This window comes from Zonotrichia leucophrys, chromosome 7 (assembly GCF_028769735.1).
Source record: "Zonotrichia leucophrys gambelii isolate GWCS_2022_RI chromosome 7, RI_Zleu_2.0, whole genome shotgun sequence".
NCBI classification, from domain to species: domain Eukaryota; kingdom Metazoa; phylum Chordata; class Aves; order Passeriformes; family Passerellidae; genus Zonotrichia; species Zonotrichia leucophrys.
The window spans coordinates 36,257,065-36,280,002 of NC_088177.1; the positions used below are offsets into that span (position 1 = coordinate 36,257,065).

The following is a 22,938-nucleotide window of genomic DNA, read 5'->3' on the forward strand; positions in this document are numbered from 1 at the left end:
ATCCCTATTAGAAATATAGCCCGTTGAAGCTTATTTAAAAGATCATTTCTAAAATACAGGAGGAAAGTAGTGAATTAATGGCAGCTCGGCATATTGAGGCATTACCTTTCGTGCTTTACTCAGATGAAAGACTCGTGCAGGAGTACCCATGCCTTTTTGATTAGATGCATGCAGCAGGCTTTAGGTCCCCTTCAAAGATCCTTGGGCTGGTACGGAGCCAGGAGCAGCTCTGCATTGACATCGGGGGAGAAAAAAAACCTCAAACTCCTTTTCTCAGAGCCCGGCTCCTTCCCCCAGCCCCCCCCGCTCATATTTGTATATATTCCGAGAGGAGAGTCGGGCTCAGCTTGTTCATAAACTGCAGTTCCTGGGCGGACCCCACGCACAGCTGGGCTCAGCGCTGGATCCGCCTTCCCGAGCCGGAGCCTCGCAGAGAGGGGCTCCGCTGACAGCAGGAGCCTCGCTCAGACCGCTGCCCCGAGGAGGATGAGCCGGTCACCGCCGTGAGCCTGCCTGCTGCTGCCAGGGCATCCAGAAATGGGGCACTGGAGGAGACCCGGTCTGCTTCCCCTACTGCTGCTCTCCTTGTGTGAGTAGAAAAGTGTTTCTGGTCAGGCAATGTTTTAAGCAACATACTCAGAGAGGTCGTTTATTTTTCCTTCCTCCAGCAAAACAGCTAATCTTTGATTTCTCCCCTGACAGCAATTAGCCAGAGGATTGGAAATAGCAGAGAGTTTAGTTGAATACTCTGCTACGACTGTGTATTTCTCCTATGGCGAGGGGCAAGCAGTTGCCTGGTGGAAAGTGCTGTGTGCTGGCTTGGAGCAGCTTGCAGATGTCAGTGTTTACAGTGCAAAAATATATATAGGTCAGCATTACTCGTTGGAAGTTTTTATTTTATTGAGGGAGATTAAAAGCAACTGAAGCGCACGATGGCTGAACGATCTGGCTCCGACAGCGTCCAGATGTGGTGAAGTTTGCAGCTTAGAACTTTTATCAGCCCTGGTCTATGCGCAGAATTAATCGAACTATTAAAGGAGGAAAGAAGTGGGAGAGGGGGAGGAGAAATGTCTTTGCAACAACATCTGGTTATTCGGCAAACCTTTCCAGCACTTACGTAAAGATCTCTTTGTAATAAGTGCCCTGTTTCAGTTTTGATAGCACTTCTTCAGTACTGTAGATAAAACTCTCCAGCAGCACTTGAAAATGTGCCCATCCGAGGTTTAACTTTTTCTTGTTTATATCTTGATGATTGTTTCATAACAGGGAATGGATTTGTGTATAAGTGAGTGTTATATACACATCTCCTAAGTATGTGTGTGTGCGTCTTTCTGTATATACAGAGTCTGTGTATGTGTATACAGGCATATATCCCTACAAAGCTTATATTTATATATTTGCATGGACACTACTTTAAAAAGTGAACTCTTACAAACACAGACCTGTTGCCCATGATGTAGAAATTCCAATACAACCAAAATCACTTTTTGGTCAAAGTGATGGAGGAGGACTATAATTCCAGTATTTTTGCATCCAAATGAAATCACTGGGGGCAGGGATCTGTATCTGCGTTCACTTTACATGGGTCCCCCTATCTACAAGACCAGGGAATAAAAGAATTATTGGTCAGTAATTTGTGTATAGGCAAACAAAACCATGGGTGCAACTGTTGAAGCAGAGAGAACCAGATGGGGACATTTAGGACATAGTATCTGATTGATTTTTCAAAGTTATGGAGATCTATAGTATTAATTTTTGTAGATAATACCCCAAAGTGTGCTTTGAAATGTAGGATGCTATACTGATAACATCCTGCTAACTTAATCACATTTGGAGCAGGAGTTACTACAAGTTATTATTTAAAGCACATTCTTAGGTTGTTTTTGGTAAGAAGGAAGACCACTAACTATCCTTCAGAAGTACCTAATTTTGGAGTCATTTAACTTATGGTTTCCCTTTTCTAAAAGGCAAGGTTTTCATCTGCAAGAAGCCAAACCAAAACATATCACCATTACTAAGTTCATCTGAAAGGTTATATGAGCGATATGATGACAAAATTTGCCTCTGCACAGGGTAAAAAAAATAAGCCAAGGCTTGTTATCTGTGATTCAGCTCACCAATGATAGATGTTTTCTGGGACTACATCCACTTCCTTTGCATTTAGTGTAAAGATTGACCCTTCAGTCATTCTGAGAGAGTAAAAGTACCCAAGGAGGCCACTTCACATTGACATTAAAAGAGAAGGGAAGAGCTAGGTCCTCAAATTCCCCAAATTGACAGAACATGCACAATCAGCTGTTCTTCAAGCAACAGATCATACCACTCATCAAGCCTGTCTTTGAAGAGTGACAGCTCTGGCTTGGTGGCAGCAGCAAATTTGATCCTCTTAGCACAGAGATTTAAGACTTGTCATAGAGAACATGGCCCAGAACACTGAAATTCAGCTACTGGATTTCCTTAATTCTCCATGGCCAGCCCTACCAAGGCTTCAAAATATCCACCCTTAATGGATATCTCTGGATATTCACCCTTAAACTTCTCCTCAATGGCAGTGCCTGCTGGAGGGCAGCAATTTTACATGGCTTTCTCAGCAGAAGGTGAAGACAGGAGCTGTGGTTTCACCACTGCGAACACAAACCCTCACACAGGTGGGCAGAAAATCCTTCCAGAACAGAGAGCTGGTGCAATCCTGGACTTAACTGCACAAAAAAAATATGAGGATCATTCAGACTGGAAAACTGTCATAGAGGGGGTGGAGCTGGAGGCTTTCAGGGTCTTTAGGTTGGCCAGGAGAGAGCTGGGAGGTGAGCTGGTCATCTACAGCCAGGTCCTGGGAAAACCTTTTCTGGCAGAGGGCTTCCTCTTCTGTGGAACAGAGATAAAACAAGATGTGCACACTGGAAGCTGAAATGGGGCACAGCACAGCAAAGTTGTTCCAGCAGGCACTTCCTCAGGCTTGGGATGTGGTGGGTATGTGTTGCTCAAAGCCTTCAAGATTGCAAGACTACCAGCTTGGAAGTCCATAAGCTATACAGAAACTACAGGTTTGATATCAGGATTACTGTATTGTGCACATGGAAACACTCTGCCCTCAGAAGTAGGAATTGGGAGTTTTCCTGCCCTGTTTTCTATGAATATTGGGAAATTATCCCTTGTGCTCCATCTGTCAGGAACAGGGCTCACATCCAGACAGGCAAGGGGCTGAGCTCAGTCTCATCTCACAGAGGTGACAGCAGAGCATCACAACCTCCAACCTGTGGAGACTGCACCAATAACTTGAGCTAAGTGTCACTGGTGTGACAGCAGCTCTCAGGGCTGTAAGAGCCCCAGGAGCCTGGCAGAGCCTTTGTGCATCCAGCCTCCAAAAGAGGATATGAAACTCCAAATCTGCCAAAGCACGTGGCACTTACCAAGGAAGAGCAAGATGTACCCCTTGGGCTCTGGCGAGGTTCCAAAGAAAGAGAAGATTTTTGAAATGAGGTGAAGTTGAAGTTCTGCTACCCCAAGTGCAGAGCTCCCAGTTCCTGGGGTTTGAGTTTGCTTCCCCATAGCTAGGTCTCCTGTTAGAAATGCTGGTTAGCTGAAAGATCCTGACTTTTTTTGCCAAGTCTCCTGGGCTCCTTTTGCCATGGTTGATGGCTCTACAGAGAGTGCATTTGAGGGTAATCTCCTGATAGATGGTGACTTTATGAAGCCACATTCTCTTTCCTGCTTGCAAAAACTGCTCCCCCAGTGAGCCTCTTCAGCTAAATATATAGAGTGTATAGAATTCATAAATCAGGACAGGGAGCTCCAGGGCTGTCAGAAAAGCATCTCCGGCTTTTGATCTGCCCAAGAAATCTCTGACCTATCCCAGGCTCCTCAGGCAGCCCATTCAAGAAGTTGGCCTCTTATTTCTGAGGTCACCAGGGCTAAAGCCAGAGGTTGTCGTGCCACCAAAATGCCAGCTCGCTCCTCAGGCAGGGGCTCTGTTGGGATTGCAGCCCAACACCAATGCATGCAAAATTTAGGAACACTGGGTCAAACAGTGAGAGGATGAGGGAAGGAAAAAGACAAATGAAGAGTCACCCTCCATTTCACAGGCATTTACAGAAAGGAGCTGTGCAGGTCCAAGGGCAAGCCAGAGCAGCAGAGCAAACCTTTCCTCCCAGGCTAAGCAGCACTGCCCACCCCAGGACACAGGGCTGCAGGGCTGGTTGTGACAATCCATGTCATATTGATTTAATACAGCCAAAATAAAGGAAGAAATTACCATTCTCAGAAAGCTCTGAGGGCTACCAGAGCCCCACATTGGCTCGGTGTAGGCAGCTGGGTTGGGAGCAGGCACAGGATCCCACTGCCTGAAGGAGAAACTTGTGCATCCTACCATGAGGCTAAATAAGAACAAAGCTGCAGCAAATTCTCCAGTTAGGAAATAAAAATGGAAGGCACAAGAAAAACCCTGATAATGCAGAACTGGAGTGCACTGCAATGTTGCAAGTGCCATCAGACTCAGCAAGGAAAGTGATGGCTTATTTTCAATTCACCTTTACACACCTCCAAATCTGATGCTACGGTTTCAGTCCTTGGTGTGAATTAGATTAACTGAAGGTCAAGAAGAGTGGCAGTGTACAGCTATGTGAGATGAATGAAAACTGGTATTTCCTCTCCCCTTGCACCTCCAGCTTTGCTCAGACTTGAGAGAGGCTGGTCATTGGTATAGCTGACCATCACTAAGGCTTCACTCTGCATTTTGATAGGGGCCTTTGAGGAAAGAATACTTTCTGAAACATTTAATAAAACATGAAATTAAAACACACAATTTTCTAACCAAAAAATCCCAACAACCAACACAAAACGGATGTTTCCTGGTATTTTACTGGTGTTATCACTGTTTAATGATGGCCCCAAAGACATTTTTGTGTACTAGTAGTAAATAAGTTCAGCCAGCTGCAATCATGATACTTGTTACTCCCATTAGAGACAGAGTTCTGCACAGATGTATCCCACGTATTCACTGAATATGCAGAAAGTAAACACTGGCATTAAAAACAGGTGACTGGGGCCTTTCATTCTGAGAAAGAATTCCGCTCTACTGCCTGTATGCACAGCTTTATATTGCTCAGTGATTTGCTCTGTCGAGTTTATTTCCTCAGGACATTGTTTTCCTCTCCCCTTAGTGATAACTCTTTGCAATAACATTTGCTTTCAGCCAGGCTCCACAGTGCTGCAACTTGCCATAAACTAATGAACTCTCCCATAGACTGTCATGTTTTCAAGGAAGCGCAACATCTGATACTTTTATTAAAAAAAACAGTCCCACCAAGGAGACAAAATCAGCAGCTCCCACACACTCTGCTCCTTTCACATCTCGAGTTCAGTGCTGTGTGCCAAGTGAAAGCCTTGCTCTGGAAGGGGCCTCCATGCAGAAGGGAGATAACACCACTGATGGCTGCCTGCCCTATCAAACCTACACTATGTCCATGCTGGACCCCAACTGTGGGATAACATTTCCTTAGGGATCTTCAGGGGGAAGTGAAGGAGTGGCTGAAAGATGTCTTGGCCCTGCTTGGATGCACATCCCTGAATTCAGAGTCAACTCGTGTGATCCTGCCTCTGGAAATTATGTGTAGCATCCATCAGAGTCGTATTTTTTCTTCTTCTTCAGTTGGTTCATATTTTTGTTACATCCCATGTAGGGTTGAAACTCTGCTGCCAGGTTCTGGCAACTGTCAAAATTTTAGGAGTAGTGGGAGAGCCTTCTTATCGTGCAATCCCCTCTGCAGCCCATGCTCCTACCAATTATGAGGGTCCAAGACTTAAACTTTCATGGAGCTGTTGCACTGCAATGTTTTCCTTCCCGTTGATAAGCTAGGAACAAATGACAGCTGATTTATACTACAGCAAATTCATTGTGGCATGTGGGTCATTAATGTGACCACAGCCTGCCAGGCTGTGCTGGACACAGGGCTGTGGCCCATGTGGACTCCAGCAGCCCAAGAGCATGCCTAAACCCAAGAGCTACCCTAGACCCTGCACAGGGCTATCTGGATTCAAGATTTTTTGCTTTTTAAGGACGTTATCACCATTTGAGCTGAGTGATTTGAAGCACTCAGCCTGGGCATGCTGTAGTTGGGGGGCTGGTGTGCAGTTCCAGCTGTAGTGGGGGGCTGAGGTGGGTTCCAGCAGTGGCAGCTGCAGACTGTCACTTTGCAGGGTCCTGTGCTCCAGTTACACCCGGGCCTCTCTCAAAGTGGCCACAACTCTCAAAGTAGCTGCAGCAGCATCATATTGGACACGTTTTGGTGGCAGGAAGGCCTCTCACCTTCCCACACTGTGGATGGAGATGTTCCCTTCAGCTCCATGTCAGTTATTCTCCACTGGACCCAAAACTCCAGTCATTCTGGATAAGTAGATGTCCAAAGAAAGCTTCCCCAGCAGCTTCCAGCTTGGCTCCAGACTCAGTGCAGGTGAGCTGTGAAGTTTCTGGAGGAAATCCCAGACTGCCTTCACTCAGCCTGCAAAGAGCTGCTGTCCTGCCCGTGCAGCACTCGATGGCAAGTCCTTTAGCCATGCCTTGGAGCTGGAGAGTCCAGACCTCCAGGACATCACACACCCCCTAATGCACACCCTGCACACCAAGCAGCACAGATGTGCCTGTGCCAGCCATGGGAACCAGCACAGCCATGGCTGCCAGCACACAGGGCTGGGTTATTGCCCTGCCTTGGCATCCAGGCAGGGCAGAGCCCTGAAGCAATCACCTGAGCTGACACCCACTGATGTCTGATATTGCCCCACTATCCAAATAAATCTCTCCTAATCTCTTCAGTTCCTGCAACATCCCTGGGAAGATGTTCCCTCTGGGGACAACTCACATCTTTGCATCTGGAAGGTTCAGAAATATCTGCTGGAGTTCCTGGCCACGAAGAGGGGCCTTTTCTTTAGATCAATAATGGGATTTTGATACTGATCCATTCTCCCTTCAGCCATCCCAAACCAGAATGTTTGGCTGTATCCTGCATTGCCATAGTTCACTGTGCACCCCATCAAAAGATGATGTTGCCAATGTGGATCCAAACCGTGACCAGCAGGTGTGAAAATCCAGCGAAAAATTTCTTCACTTTTCCTGCAAAATCAGGAGGATAACTCAGGCCCCTTCTTGGAAATGGTTCTTGTGACTGCTGTGACTACAAGAGCTTCTGGTGCATTTACAATGAACACTGGTACAGACATTTCCTTTAAAAGATCCTTTGCTGCTTCCAGGTGGGTTGTTAAATAAACTGCTGTCCATGCAGAATGAAAGCCTGTGTCCCCCTCGAGTGTTTGACTGAGCAGGTTGCCAGTCAATGCAGCTGGAGCACGATGAGGAACATCTGTTTGATGTTGCTTGATAAAACTTCCTGCCTTGGAGACTCTAAACACCAGCATCCAGCATGGAAGAAACTGAATCAGCCACTGTCTTGCTGCGTAAAGCATTTTTTCCATGCTAGATCTATCCCAAAATTAGCTCCAACCAGTCCATGATAGCAAAGACCCTTCTTCTTGCAGTGGGAAGTGACACACAGACCCATAAGCTCAAGCAGTTGAATGAATCATCCTTCTTCAAATAGACCCAGGGTACAAGCATTCACAGAAATAAGACCAGTGGATCCCCTGGGATCTCAGTTCCTGCCATGCCTTTACTATGCCAAAAGGCACTCAGTGGGAGAAAATACAGACATTCCCACCAAAGGCACAAGATATTAGCTTGGGGGTGAGGTCTCAGCAAAAATTTACTGTGGTTTTGTATATGTGCCCTGTGCTCACCTGTTTGTAGAACAGCACCATCACATCTGAGCCTTCCTTTCACCCTTGCCAGGGCTATCAGTTCTGCAACAGGCTGTGGTCTTGGGCAGAAGCTCTGTTCAGCATATTCAGATTGTGGCATGTCTCAGGAGGTGCTCAGAGGCAGGCCTCTGAGTTGAAAAGACAAGGCACTCCTGCAAAGTGATGAGATTGTGGAGCAGGAGATGGGAAACAGAGAACATTCCCTGCTTTGTCATTTCTTCCATGCTGGAAGAGCAGCTCTGCCCCCTGAAACTCATCTCCCTGCTGCTGAGTCTCCCTGGAGCTGTGCTGCAGTTCTGCCCAGGGGCTGGGACTGGTGGGAACCTTCTCCTTCACCTGCAAGGGGGATCTCTTGAAAGGCATTGCAAAGATACACAAGCTCTTATTACTTCTATGTGCAAAGAAAAAGCACTTCAGGCTCTGTCAACAGGACTCTTGGTTCCATTCCTGCAAAGAAGTCCTTTCCAGCCCTGGTCCCCCTGCCCTCATGCCATAGCTCTCTTCTGCTTTAAAAAATGAAAAATACTCAACTTGTATCCAACCCTACTGGGCAGTTCATTTTGTTAAGTTACAACAGAAGCTCCTTAAAACATTTTTTTACCAGGTGAAGAAGGGCATGAAAGAGAAGAACACACCATCTATTTATGTGCTAAACATGGGACACTTCGGGAGAAGGCAGAAGGTTTTTAGCATCTGTAACCCAAGCTAGCCTCAAGTTCCCTCTGCCAGAACAAATTACTTAATTACTGTTAGAGCTGGCCTAAACGAGGGCAGAATTCTACTCTACATAATGATTTCAGCAGACATAAAGAGCTGGCAGTGTTGGAACAAGCTGATGACAGCACATGGATGGAGAGTTCACAGAACACCTCTGCCCCAGCAGCTTGTGACACAGTCCCTTGCAAGCCCTTTTTCTCCTTGGGAATCAAAGCCATACAAATGCAAAAAATGCAAACTGGTCAATCATAAAAGTCCAACCAGAGATGAAGAGCAGCAGCTCCAGTCCAATGTCCCTTTGTGGGCTCATCAAAGACCTTCCAGCAGATGGGATGCCAAATGTGTGCCAGGAATTTCAAACACTCCTCAGGAAGTTCATCTAAATCACCAGCAACGCATTTGCACTTAAAACAGAGCAAACCCTGGTGCCCAAATGTGACCCAGATAAAGTTTCTGACGTGTTTGCCTATTTGGATGGTATCCTTCCATTTCAATTCAATCTATTCACAGAAATCCAGGATTCATGCAGAGCCTGAAAAACACACAGAAAATTGAATTCCAGAGCATAATATGATGATAATTATAAAAAAACACTGACTGCTGCACAGTAGTTTTACTTGAATGGCATTAGTTTAGGCAGAGCAATGTCTGCTACTGACTGGCAGCTCACATGTTTTTGCTTCTTGGTTGATTGCTGCTGCTTGTTCTGTGTAAAAGGGGGAACTCATGACTGCTGCATCTGAGAATGAGCTGCAGAAGCTGCAGTTAATTGGGATATAGGATAGACTGTTGGTGCCTCTGCAGAAACAGGAGCAATAAAAATGATGGCAACAGCAGAGTGGGTTTGGTTGACTGTTGCATTCTGCCAGGCAGCTCTCGGTCCTAAAAGTGCTCCGAAATCCTCAGCAGTTTCTGCAGCAACTTGCAACAGGATGAGCTCAAACCACCCGAGCGTGGCCAGGCAGTGACTCCTGCTCCCCAGCAGTGTGGCAGGCAGCAGAATGGACTTATTTTCAAGGCAAGAATTTAGTCAGGACAGAATCACTGCAAAGGGCTCTTCAAAGGGCTGAAATCTTGGAAAGGCTCTGAAAGTATGGCAGGCAAATCCCCAATCATTAGAAGGCAACTTCCAATGGGGCTGTGCCAGCTCAGCCCCCTGCAAACCCCACTGGCAGCCCACGTGCCCCAGGCTGTGATGTGCTGATAATGCATTGCCTCACCCTACAGGACCCAGATAAGCAGAGGTGCTGGCAGAGCTGCTAAAATTACTTATGAGCTGCTGAAACTCAGCATTTCCCCACCTCCTCAGACCCTGAATATGTTGCTTTTCTTTCCATCTGACAAGGAGGGGTGGCACGTTCCCCTCAGAGCTGGGGGGAGTTGCTGTGGCACTGGGGCCGTGCAGTGATGCTGGTGAAGGTCCCACTCTGTATCCATGGGTTTCTCTTGGGCTGACCCCTGCCTGTGGGGTTTTTTCCCCTCCCAGGCACTGCAGGCTGTGCTGCTGGCTTGGCTTGCTCTCTCTGGGGTTTTCCAATACAACAGGGTGGAAAGGACAGCAGAATATAGGAACAAGAAAGAAATGGGGACAGAGGTGCAATGAAAGGGAATTGCTGTCAAAGAAGGTGGCACCTTCAGACACAGGATGGCCGCAAAACTTGGTTTGTGTCATAGCTCCCCTCATCTGGCAGTCATAGCCCAGTGGCTGACAAATGCCTAAAGGGATGAGGACAGGTATTACCAGGCAAACTCACACCTGATTTAGTCTGCCAGGGAAGTTTTGCCTGGCCTGGTCATGGCTCTGGAGGTACTGACCATAATTACACAATGTCCCACAATACCCAGCAGGTAGGAAGTAAAAAACCCCTACTCTTAAGCTGCTTTCTGGGCAATGTGAGGGATTCCTGTGAGGATTAGAACCTTCTGTTCTAATCCTCAACCCTCCTTTGAGGTCTCTTTTCAAAGAAGGATGCAGAGCATCCCTGCTCATCTCACAAAGGAATAAACTAGCCTCCAGCAGAGGGGACAACCCCTAAGTTTTGAGTTTTCTCCTTGTTTCAGGACAGCTTTCCTCGTCCAGCAAGTCAGCTCTAGGGTAGGTGCAGTGGTGACAACCCACATGGAGCTGTGAGCTTCCCACCAGCACTGCCCTCAGGGCTGTCCCATCCTGCCCCTTCACCCCCTCATCTGTCCCTGGATCACAGCTGAGTCACCTTTGTGCTCAAATTCCAGCCCAGAAACTGGCAAATGATGTCATATGGCCCATGAGCCCAGCCAGGTCCAATACAGCATTTCAGCCTCATTGGACTGAGCTTCTTGCCCAGGTGAAGCAGTGCTTGGCTGCCTCAGGGACTGACTGAAAAATAATGCAAATAAATGCAACCAGGTAAGCCCAGCTACCAGCTTTACTGGTATTTCAGTGAAGTGGATCCAGAAATACACACACCATTTTGAGACATTGCTGAAAGTTTCAAAGATACTGAGAAAAACAAATGAAATAGTGCAAAGCCACTACTGTTTTATCCATTCCATGTTCCCCCATCCTCAGCTCAACCTCTCTGGATGTAAACTGGTGTTAATGGGAAAGATGCTGTCCATGACACCAGAAAGCAAGTGCTCCTGAAAGAGCTTGAGTCCAGAGTCTAATGGGGGTATAGTTTTATCCTCACCTGATATTTACAGTGCTTCCAAAGCTCAATAAGGGCAGAACATTCTCCTTGTCATGTTTGGCTGGGTCCTGCTGGGCTTCAGCACCTCGGGGCTGCAGGGTTGGCTTGCCTGGTTTTTCAAACTTTAATCCCAAACTTTCTTTGGGGAGTAACTTTCACATTTTGAGTTCCTCAGCTGAAAGACAAAAAAATAGGCAAGTGTCACACATTTCAAGGCACAGGAGAAATCAAAAAACTTACTTTAAAATATTTAAGTAAAATAAACTTCATCTTAATAATTTTTCCTCATAGCACACTGTCATGATCTATGTGCAATTTTTCCATAACTCTTTTCTAATGGATTGCATGAGAGCCTGGATGCAAATTAACCACGAGGAGATGGGAAAGATCCTCCAGGAATTGCTCTGCATGTGGAAATGAATTTCAGTTTAGCCACTTCAGAGCAATTTTTTTGTTTACTTTCCACTGACATGAAATCAGCCACGATTGCATCGCATGCGGGATTGGTTAGCCAGTTACATAATGCTTAATAAATCCAAGAGAAATAATATAAAACACATCACCCAGTCTGGGAAGAGGAGCAGTAACTCAGTCAGTGTCACCAACCCACCCAGGCCAGGCATCAGGGAAGCATCTGAACCAGTGCTGGGGGGATGCAGGGTGCTGCTGCTGCATGATAAATGTGATCAGGAAAAATGCTTGTGGCACGTGTGGAGGCCTTGAGGACAGACAGATTGTGTGTGATGGTGAGGGTCTACCAGGAGAGCTCACATCCCTGTGGGGAGGGCAGCTCAGCCCGTCCTGGGGGGCAAGGCAGGCAGTGCTCACACACCCAGCTCCAGCTGGCTCTCTGCTGTGTAAGGTGTTACCTCACCCCAGGAATGCTCCCCCGAGTGTTTCCTAAAATCACAACCGCCCTGCAAACAAAAAGAGCAAGATTAGGTGATTAATTATTTACCACAGATTATCCTGCAGTGTGTGGGGAGGAGAGAGAGCGTTTCGCTGGTGGTCGCTGGGGAGTGGGGAGGAAGGGACGTGACCCAGGACGGGGCTGCCAGGCTGGACACAAAACAGAAGTGCTGATTTAAACCCAAAAGAAGTGTAGAGTGTAGGAAGACTGAAGGAGCCTCTGGCCCTGCAGTGCCAGCACTCTGGCTCTCCAAGGAAAGCTGCCCAGCCCACGGGTGTATCGCTCCAGGCACTCACCACTGCTCTGCCTGGAGCAGCCCTTGGCCTCCTTTCCCACATTTCCCTGCCTGCTCTGCTCCCCCGCCTTCTCCTGGTCCCAGAGGAGCCCTGCTGATGCCTTCACCCACGCCGTGGCTGACTTCCAACAGAGGAAAAGCCGGGCATGAAGGGGTTAATTACTACAGGCACAGCGCAAGCCAAGTCTGTAAGTGACTCCCTATTGCTATTTCGAAAAGAGGCTGCCTGGAAAGGGAAAGGAAAAAAAAAAAAAGAGAGAGAGGTTTACTTTACAACCATCATTATTTCATCTGCAGAGTTTATACAATGGAAAATAAAAGCCAGAGTACGCGAAGTCAAATCATTTCTGTTTCATTAATGGTATGGAAATCGTTTTGTTTTTATAGGGGAAAAACAAATGTGAACTTGATGTGTGTGTGTGTGTGTGAGCATGCAACTCCCTTCATTGCAAAGGGCAGAGCAGTGAAATCCAGAAATAAAAAATGACTCAGAGGCCGTAAGACCTATGAGTCAGTTGAGCTGTTGTTGTTTTTAAACACAAGTGAGAGCACAATATGGCAAATAATTGCCCCTGCAGCCTCCCCACCATTAGCATCCCTGCTGGCACAGCCATCCCAGGGGCTATGGCACAGGCTGCCCTGCCAGCCCCAGGCTGGACACCGACCCAGGGACACAGGGCTGGAGCAGGGCTGTCCCAGCAGAAGCAGCTTTGGGGGACAGAAAGTGAAATCTGCAAAAGAAACTTGAGACCTGGTCAGCGTGGATGGAGGAGACAAGTGGCTGCAGGGGCAGGTGGGGAGTGCAGGGCCAGGGGCACTCCCCTGTCCTCACCCAGACATCAACCGACCACAATCAAAGAGAAACTGCTCTGGCCAAACTCTCCCTGCGAGTGCCAGGCACCTCCTCGCTGGCCCCTGGCACTGCAGCCTGCCTGGATGCTGCTGGATGCTGGGGTACCTCAGCACAAACATCCTCACACCCCAAAGGCAGAGTCATTGTGCTGATACACAGAAAACTTGTGAAAGGCACCCGAGAAACACCGGAGATTACCAAAGCAGAAGGACAGACAGCAATCTGCAGAGCTCGTCCCTCCCCTGGGTGAAGTTAGATCATGATGTAATTTAAGCATCTGAAAGAGACTGGAGGAGCCTGCTGTTATGATCCATACCCAATTTACTTTGTGATGGGACTAAGCAGTATTTGCTAAACACAGAATTTAAAGGGATATTTTCACAAAGGAAAAATAAGTGGTAGAGTAAATCAGTTACCAGCCTGTTTGAAGAAGGTCCAAGTGAACCAGAAATGCATACTGCATGTCCTCCTGGCACTGGAAAAGCTGGTGTCTAACACAATCAAAATCAGTCCTTTTTTATGCACCAGGAAACATTTCTGGCTCATTCCTTGCTCCGTCCTGTACTCTGCCAAATGCAGTATTTATTATGCAGGACCATGTGCAATCACATACCTGAGGGTGGAGCCCTGATCCTCAGGGTTGGTCCCCTGATCCGAATGCAGCACCGATGGATTTCCTGGGAGAGCCAGTGGCTTGTGCCTTGCAGAGGCAAAAACTGGGATATTAAGATTTTCCAGCTCCATTTGGCCTGCTCTACCTCTCCTACAAAGATAAAGATACAGTGTAAAACAGATGGATGGAGAAGAGTAGCCTGACACTCAAAACCTCTTTGGTTCAGCAGCTGAAAGCAGCACCAGACCCCACCACGGAGAACAGGAGGAAACTGAGCTGCATCCAAAATAGAAGTACAACACTTTGAGGTCTGGTTCTGGGGAGATTCTCAGCACAGCAGGATGCTGCAACAAGATCAGGCAAGACTGCAAGAAATCTGCAAGAAATCTGGGATCACTGTTACACAGATCATGCTGAACAACTTCCATGGGAACTCCTGACCCTGCACAGAATCTCCTGGAAATCAGGGCACAGGAATTGTCCTGGTGCCCATCTGTGGCACTGGCTGCTGCATCATGGAGGAGGCAGCTCAGGAGTAACCTGGTGATGGGGAACACCTGGTGCTCTCACATGGGTCAGCGAGAGAGCGGAGCCCATCAACTCTGCTGCTGGATTAATCTTAAAAACAAAGTACTGCATATAAAAGGGAAGGATTTTGTTTGTTCTCATAATAATTTTATGAGGCTCTGTTATTGCATACTTGTGTCATTAACCACGGATAAAAGCCCAAAGCAAAACCTAATCCTGAGCTTGGCAGAGACGCAGGACTCACCGCGGAGCCCAGGCTCACCCAGGTGGGGAAGCAGGTCCCAGTGCAGGTGCTGTTTCCACCAGGGCACCTCTCTGGGGGCTTCCAGGGAGAACAGGGCTGGGTTAGAGCTGCTCTCCAGTCCTGTGCTTGAGTGCTCATTAGAGAAAGCAAAGAGCATCTCAGCTAATCTCCCCAGCCTTGGTCTCTCCCAGGGCAAAGCCTGGGGATTACAGGTTGACTGGTTTGCATGGAACAGATGATGCAGGGCCCCCAGAGCCACTACAGCAACAGCAAGGTGGGCAGCCCTCTGTGACTGCTGAAACAGTGTCAGCCCCATCCTGGGGTGCTCGGAGATATGCAGAAAAGGGGGATAGACCTCACTGTACAACATTTACAACCTAAGAATTAACAAATTTTCTTTGTCCTTGAGAAATACAGTCAATCTAAGGATAGTTATCACTGCAAGACAGAGCATGATCTGAAGGTCCTATAGGGGAGACCCTGTGTAACAAAAGCCTTGGTCTCCTTCCACCTTGGGAAGAGCTGGGAGCAGGGATAAGTGCCCTAGCACCTCACTCCAAACACATTCCCTTAACCCCATCTTGGTGTTCAGCTGTCCCAAAGCACCATGTCAGGGAGAATACCTGAGAACTGAAAGTGTTTATTCTGCCCCTCAGTGAAAATGCATTTCCTGCCCTTGCTGGGCCACAAGGAGCTTTCTCCTTGCCTGTAACCAATGTGCTGTGTCTGCACCCCCAGGCACCCCCAGCTTGCTCCCTAGGGGTTCCTCCTCCTTGGGGAGCACAGTGTGGGGAAACCTGGAGCCAGAGTGAGCTGCTGGGCGATCCACCTCTCTCTGGGGCTGCAGTGGTGGAGAGGGGCTCACTAAGCCCCCTCCATGTTCTTACAGGTGCAGTCCCTGCTGGCAGAAATCTCAGCTGCTGTGGGTGGCTGCTTCTGTGACAGCAGCGGTGGGGCTGGGGTGGAATTCTCTCAGAGAGCTGTTTTCAATGACTCCTCTATGGGGATATGGGGAAGAGGATGGGTTATTGACTACACCACTGGTGTTTCCATGGGCTTTGCAGGTGGCCAAGCAGAGGCTGTGGATGCCCTGTGGGCAATGAGAGCCTGGAAGGCTGCCCCGAAATGCAGGAGAAATATCCCGGTGTCCTTGGGTGGTGGTGTCACCCCTGCTGCTATTGCAGGAGAGACACAGGCACTTCTGGCATTGTTTTTCCATTATTCCCTGACTAGAAAATCATCTCATATTCTCTCAGTAATCTCTCTGGGGTCCCAGTTATAGATACCAGCAGATTTGATCCTGCTCTCGTGCACAGGAGAACAAGGCTCCCTATTGATGGGGAGCCAAGCTTGCTGTGAGCCCACCTATCAGTGACTCCAAACCATCTCTCCAACTGTCCTTCCACAATAACTTTGACTAACTGTACTATTTATTGGCTCATATCACATCCTTATGGCTTCAATTTATTTTTGGAAAACTCAACCCACATTTAATTAGTTTATAGTTTGTTCCAAGTTTTGCTTATCCAGCTTTTTTTTTCCCCCAACTTTTTTTTTTTTTTGAAGTTTGTGTTTTGATGTTTAGCATTTGCCTTGGCAACATCTGGAACCCGTTTATGGAAGTGTATTGTTACTTTTACTGCTTGTGCAGCTTTATTAAATCATCTGACTATTAATATTGAAAGTGTTCATCTGGGTCTAATCAGGGCCAAGATGAGTGATGTGGCAGTTAAATTGTACCTACCAGCTAATGGTTCAAGGACACACAGTCCTGAAGAGCCTTGCAGTGGGCTTTGGGCTCTTTTTAGTTTCCTAGGACAAGAGGGAGGGGGGGAGAAAAAAGAGATATCCCTGCTCTTTCTTGCAGAGCAGATAACAGAATCACAGCCTGAGTTAGTTTAGAACAATTTGTCTCCAAAGGGTTTTGTCCAGTTACTGCTGTATTTCTGGCTCTTGTTTCCATATTTAACTCCTTCATCTGCCCTGGCTTCCCCTCTGCACGGCACAGCCAAGATCCCCAGCACACACACCAGTGCACCATTCTGCCCTGAGACCCCAAGCAAACCCTCCATATAAATAAGTAAATAACATACCTGGTGGGTATAAATGCATAAATAACCAACCTCATCCTGCACCAGCAGCATCCACGACCTGGATTTGTGATGTTGTTACTCTCTGCAGAGGCTGCAGGTGTCCCTGGGTGCTGGTGCTGAGCAGTCCCACAGCAGCTGCTGAGAGCCCAGCATGAGCCATGGGTGGGCTGAGCTGAAGGGTGGCAGAGGAGCTGAGGCAGTGACACCACCAGAGCTCAGGCCTGGGTGTGGGGTGAGAAACCAGCTTGCCTTCAATTCTCTGTTCCCATGAAATTACCCAAAGGCAGTATGTAGGGTGCAGTGGCTGTTGCTGTAGGTTGAAGGCTGCACACAAATGCTGGGCTTGATTTCTGTTCCACATCCAAAATTCTCATCTCCAGTGGAGTTTTGGCTCAGATGTACAAGCCCTGCTCTGGCAGAGCAGGGCAGGGAGGTGAGGGTCGCTCGTGCTGGCTGCAGGTGCTCCAAATCCCAGCTGAAGCCGTGGTTTTGGAAGCTCACCCTCGAATGATCTCTTGAGGTCTCCCACAAAATCCCAGGGTGCCCCAGCAGGGCCAGAGCAGCCTCATGGATGGGGGGATGCTGAGCAAGAGGCTGTGGGCAGCATCTTCACCTACCCTGCTCCCCCAAAACCTGGCACAACACAATTCCTGCTGAGCTGCATTTTAAGCCTGGCTTGGGCCATTTAAGCCAAAATTTCCTCCTTCCACCCTTCAGATCCAACAGTCTTTTCCTCTGCACCCAGATTTTCCCCTCACCATTAACCTTGGCCCTAAATACAAGGCCATGGGAGCTTGTAAATGGTTTATTTCTGTGTGGGAGCCTTCCAGCAGTTCTTTATGACTGCTGCAGGGAGGGGGTCTGGGCTGGTGAGGGAAGCAGAGCAGGCACGTGGGATGCTGTCAGAGCAGGCTGCATGCCCTGGATTTGGGGAGCAGGGAAGTTAAAAACCCCTTTTTGCTGCTGGGACAGTACATGCACTAAAAAGGGTCCATGGGCTCAGCTGTGCACACAGACAGGTCACAGAGGTGACCACAAAGAATGCAAGAGTGCCTGCATGTCACTGCCAGACCTGGGGGTACCCATGGCTGTGCTAGCAGGGCCTGAGGCTCCCCAAGCCATGGTCAGGAATTTTGCAAATTTTTTTTTCCTTCAGAATTACAGCTGATTATGGAAAACTCTGTGAGGGTTGTGGCAGCACAGTGAGCTATGACTTCCCTTTCCATAGGGGCTGGGAGCACCCAGCACTGCTGGGTGGGTCAGGGACATGGCAGCCAGAGAATCACGGATGGCCCAAAGCTTCAAAAAATTAGCTGCTGTAGTTCAGGTTCATACCTGAACACTTTGGAGTGCATATATTTAAGTTTAAAAAAATGTATAAATAAATATTTCTACATAAGCCACTCAGTGGCATTTTTTAAAAAGACATTTAGCAGCCTGAAGACAGGAAGTTTAAATTTAGCTGGGACTTATCCCTTAACCAAGCATAGTTCATGCACCCTTTCTATAAAAATAGAGATAATGTTATGCCTGTGAGATAGAGGCAGAGCAGCTCCCCACAGGCTGCAGGCATTCCTGCTGCTGGGGCAGATCTGAGGCTCAGGGGATGGGAGAACATCTCCTGCTGGGATGGGCACAGTGGGCATGGAGCCCTGGAGGGAGCAGCCCCTGCTGCCCCAGAGCTCGGGAATTCTCAGCAGACACTTGGGCAGTGGGTAGCAAACGCATTTCCCAGCTTGGCCTCAGTGAATAGGAAGGGGAGGATGAGGAGGCAGCAGGAGAGGCAGGAGCTGTCCCAGCCTGGCCTACATCCCTCCCCAGCGCCTCTCTCCTGCTGAGAGGGAGTAAATGAAGCCTTGAGGCACACAGCGACCCGAGATGTCCCTTTTGGAACGTACTCGGGATGAGGGGAAGTGCCAGTTTGAGCCTGGGTTGTAGAGGAAGAAGTAAATTTCCTCATGGTGATGAATGGTACGGGGAAAGCAGAGGGAAAACGTGATTCCCTGCGGTTCCCCAGGCTTCTGGGAAAGCATTCCCCCACCTCCTCCAGGCTTTGGGATAACACAGAGCAAAACTGACCGGGCAATGCAGGGCCAGACAAAGGCTTTTAAAAAAAGGCATATAGAAGCGGGGTCAGCGGGGGCTCCTTGTCCCTGTCCGTGTGCATGGCCGGGCCCTGTGTCTGTCTGTCTGTCCGTCCCGCTCACCGCAGCCCCTCTGCGCCCGCAGCCTGCGGGGCCGGCGCCCGCCGCAGCCTCAAGACCAACCTGTGCAAGTGGTGCGACTCCACGGCCCCGGCGTGCCAGGACAAGGTGTGCTACAGCAACTGCAACCTCAACTCCTACTGCGAGCACCCCCACGAGATCTGCGTGGCCGTATGGTAAGGGAGACAGGGCAGGGAAGGGTGTGTGCCCCCCTGTGCTTCTGCTAGTGCCTGCTGCAGTAATTCAGGGCTTCCTTTCTCCTTGACTCCATTATAGTGGAAATTACAATGCACAGTAAAAAAAAAAAATCATTTGGTCTGCCCTGTAATTAGTACCAGTTTATTTTCTAAATAAATTCAGCTTTTGAGTGCCTGACACAAAGCATGGCAAGCTTGCTGCAGGACCTATAAACTCCCATAAACCTCTGAATTTAGCTTTACAAGCTGAACTCAAGGGCAAACCAGCAACCCTGACCTCCAAATCTAAGATGTCCTCTTGCATCAGGGTGAAACCTCAGTTCACATGCTGGGGTGCGGCCAAGGTCAGTCCCCATCCAGCACATGGACAACTGAGCAGGCACCACACTGGGGTTAACCCACTGGGTTTAACCCACCTCCTTCCCATCCCCTGGAAAAAGTCCTTTTCTGCTCCTGAGAGAGGTGTTTGGACAGGAAGCACAATCCTGCATTTCAGGCCGAGCACACACTGCATGGTTTGGCCCGGAAGATGCCTCCCCCAGCTTTTTGGTCCCCGTGAGCAAAACTAAAAAAGGATCCATTTTGGGTCTGCCCAGAGTGATTTTCCTCCACTTTCCCTTTTAATTTGGCTGCCAAAGTGAAAGCCAGCCAAGCACTTATCGCTAGGCTTTATCTCAACCTGCTAATTAGAGTGAATGCTGCATGCCAACTTTCAGTGGGAGTTTGCCTCAACCTAATTGTTGCATTATGGACTTTTAAAAAGCAAAACACAACAAGAAACCCAAACAAACAAATAACAAAATCCACCCCCTGCCCCAAATTCCCCTACGCACACATGGAAAAGCCACCTTAAATCCTGCCTAGGCAATCCAGTGTCTTGCTGGGTTTTTCCCATTTACAGCTTACATGTACAGGAAAAAGCAAGGGCCCTGCAGCAGGAATCCCCATGGCAAGGAAGAAATACCCCTGCACAGGGTGGAGCTGCATCCTGCAATGTGCATTGGATGGGGTGAGGCAGCTACACAGCCACAAATACCCTGCCAAGCCCTCCCAGCACCTCCCATCCCACTCTAAGATTCAGCCAGGGAATAACATCCTGCAGGCAGGGCTCACCTCCAGGCCAGCATTGCTGCTTGCTGCTCATTGCAGGGGCATATGTGGACCATCCAAACTTGTCCTGAGTGGGTATCTCAGTCACAGCAGCAGCTTTGGCCTCATGGTCATCTCCTGCAGCCTTAGCAGAAGGGATCTCACCCTCCTAGAACTCTTCATCTGGGAGCTCCTCTGTCAAATTACTTGGTAGCCACAAAAAAACGTGGAGGGTGCAGAAACTGGGTGACTTCACCAGGGAGAGGATGATGAATTTAGGTTCTTTCCTTGATTATTATATCTGACTTCCCAGCTGACCCCAAAGACACTGTGAAATCTCCCCATACCTTCATCCCCCTGCTTTGCACCACCACGTCAGGAGGCTGAGGCTGCTCCTGGAAAAGTAATGAATGGTTGTCATTTCTTTGGATGCACCCAGGAGTGGCTGCAATGCTGTGCAGGGCCAGTCATGCCCATCACTGGTCCTATAAGTACATGTAAGTAGAATTATACCACAGCCACTGCAAGCAGTCATTCCCTACACAGCTTGAAAGAAATGATCTTAGGACCAGGTTTAAGGTGACACACAGCTGTCACAGGGGCCAGGCTGATGCTGTGTTGGCTCATTTGTCACACGCAGGAGACAGGACAACGAGAGCATCAGGATCAGCACGCTGTGCCACAACCCCCAGCGCCCCATCGAGAACCTCATGGTGCCCAACTACAACACCTCGCGCTGCATCATGAGCCTCCAGCCCAGCGAGGACAGCGTCATCTACATCTGTGGCTGCGTGGATGAGCAGGAGTGCAACGACAAACTCATCTTTGAAAACCACACCAATGGTGAGGGCTTTTGTTAATGTTGTTTATGGGGCAGCAGCACCCAGTATCAATAGTAAATCCCTTGTATTTCCTGCAGAGTAAGAGATGCAATAGCAGAAGAGGCTCTTTTGCCATCTCCTTTGACCTCCCTATATAAAAGCCAGTTAAAATCTCTACCCCATTACTGAGCCAAGCATTTTTTTTGTGGCCAAAGCATTCCTCACAGCAATACCTCTAGCCTTGGTCTGGAAACATCCAGGATGGAAAATCCACCATATCTCTCAGTGGGCTGTGCCTTCAGCACAGGCTGAATCAACTGGGGAACCCAGGAGCTGGTGTAACATAATGAGAGTCAAAAGCCCTGAAAGCTTTAAATAAATTACATTGGAGCAAATCCCACCCCAGAACACACCCAGAGGAGCTGCTGCCATCCCCCATAGCTGTAACCCAGAGAGGTGGGTGGAGATGCTGGGGTGCAGGGCTGGCACACAGGAATGCCTCCCCTGCTGCTCTCCTGGGAGTTCCTGCAGCAGTGTTGTCCCAGGAAGGGACAGCTGGAGCCAGCCGGGTGCTGAGCACACACGTGAGCATGGCTTGGCACGCTGCTGCACATGGCTGGAGATCCAACGGGAGCTGTAAATCCACAGGAGGCAAAACTAGGAGGCAGCTCATTTCTGTACCTCAGGAGGGTCGTATACTTTGGAAATATTTCCAACCAGAGCCTTTGGGGGCTTGTCTAAACCTCCCCAACTCCAACTGGACCAGGTTTATCCAAGTGTCCATCAAGAATCTGACCTGTAACAAAAGCAAAGTGAAATGCCTCCAATTTTCCATAATCGCAGAACAAGGAGATGCTGAAAATGAGCCTAAGCAGAACTTGCAAGCCAGTGGCATAGCTTCCCCTGCAACATAAGGAAAAAAGAAAAACATCACATGAAATGCAAATTCTCTGAACAAACAGGCCACTTTAATGGAGGCAACTGATGCTAAATTTGGCGGCTCTTTGCTGCTTCCCCAGCCAAACATAACAGGTACACACACTTCTAGGGAGAGATAGTCAAATCCCAAAGCTGATGCTGGGATATGCAATTTCACACAAAAATGACAACTGGCTCATTGGAAATGCCGCCCCCAGCAAAGGCTCCATAACCAGCTCCTCCTGGCAGCCGGCATGGGAAGCGCTGGAAGCCAGAGCAAGACCAGTGCAGCTCTTTAACAATTCCCTCCTCAAACCCCAGGCTCGCAGACCCCCTTCTTTACATGCTTTCCTTCTGCTTTAAGGGATCATTTGCATTCTAATTATTAAATTATTGTCACGTTCAATGGTCTAGACAACTCCTGAGCAGAGACATGAGCACTTCTCCAGCAGCTGAAGCAGGCAGATATTTTTCCTGATTCTTGATTCCTTAAGCTTTTCTTTCAGGTCTGGGTTGCTGGGTGGCATTGCCCTCACACTAGGGGTGCAGGGGTCTCCATCAGAGCTCAGACACAATGCTCACGAGCACACAGAGCCATCATTTCCTAAAGCTGTGCACACAGAAGCCCAGGTGCGACCTCAGGAAGATGCTGGGTAGGGTGGAGCATGGCAAGTCCTTTCCACCTGTGCTCCAGCTGAGCCTGGCCCTAGAAGTCCATATCCCTCAGCAGGGATGGACAGACCCACACAGCAATGCTCAACAAGGTGTGGGTTTACAGACCTGTGGTTACTGCCAGATCAACAACATTTGCTCTCCACAGAAGGGGTCTAAGCCCTGCTGCAGCCCCTGTGTATCAAAAGACTTCCATCAGGAAGGGGCATCCTCATGCAGGAATTTCCTGAAGTTGTGTTAACTTCCCCTTTTCAGGACTTGTGCATGCAACTCCCTTAAAAATATCTTCTCTTTCTTCAGAGTTTCAAA

The 22,938-nt window shown here is 48.6% G+C and overlaps 1 protein-coding gene across 1 annotated transcript in view; it reads left to right on the forward strand.

Annotated features, from left to right (window-relative positions):
- The first annotated feature begins 387 nt into the window (after positions 1-387).
- LOC135450576 (TGF-beta receptor type-2-like) overlaps positions 388-22,938 on the forward strand; it is a 31,770-nt gene continuing 9,219 nt past the window's right edge. The window contains exons 1-3 of the mRNA XM_064718885.1: positions 388-589; positions 18,958-19,108; positions 20,859-21,061. Coding sequence (XP_064574955.1) covers positions 538-589; positions 18,958-19,108; positions 20,859-21,061 — 406 coding nt within the window. The 5' untranslated portion in view covers positions 388-537. The remainder of the gene's footprint in view (positions 590-18,957; positions 19,109-20,858; positions 21,062-22,938) is intronic.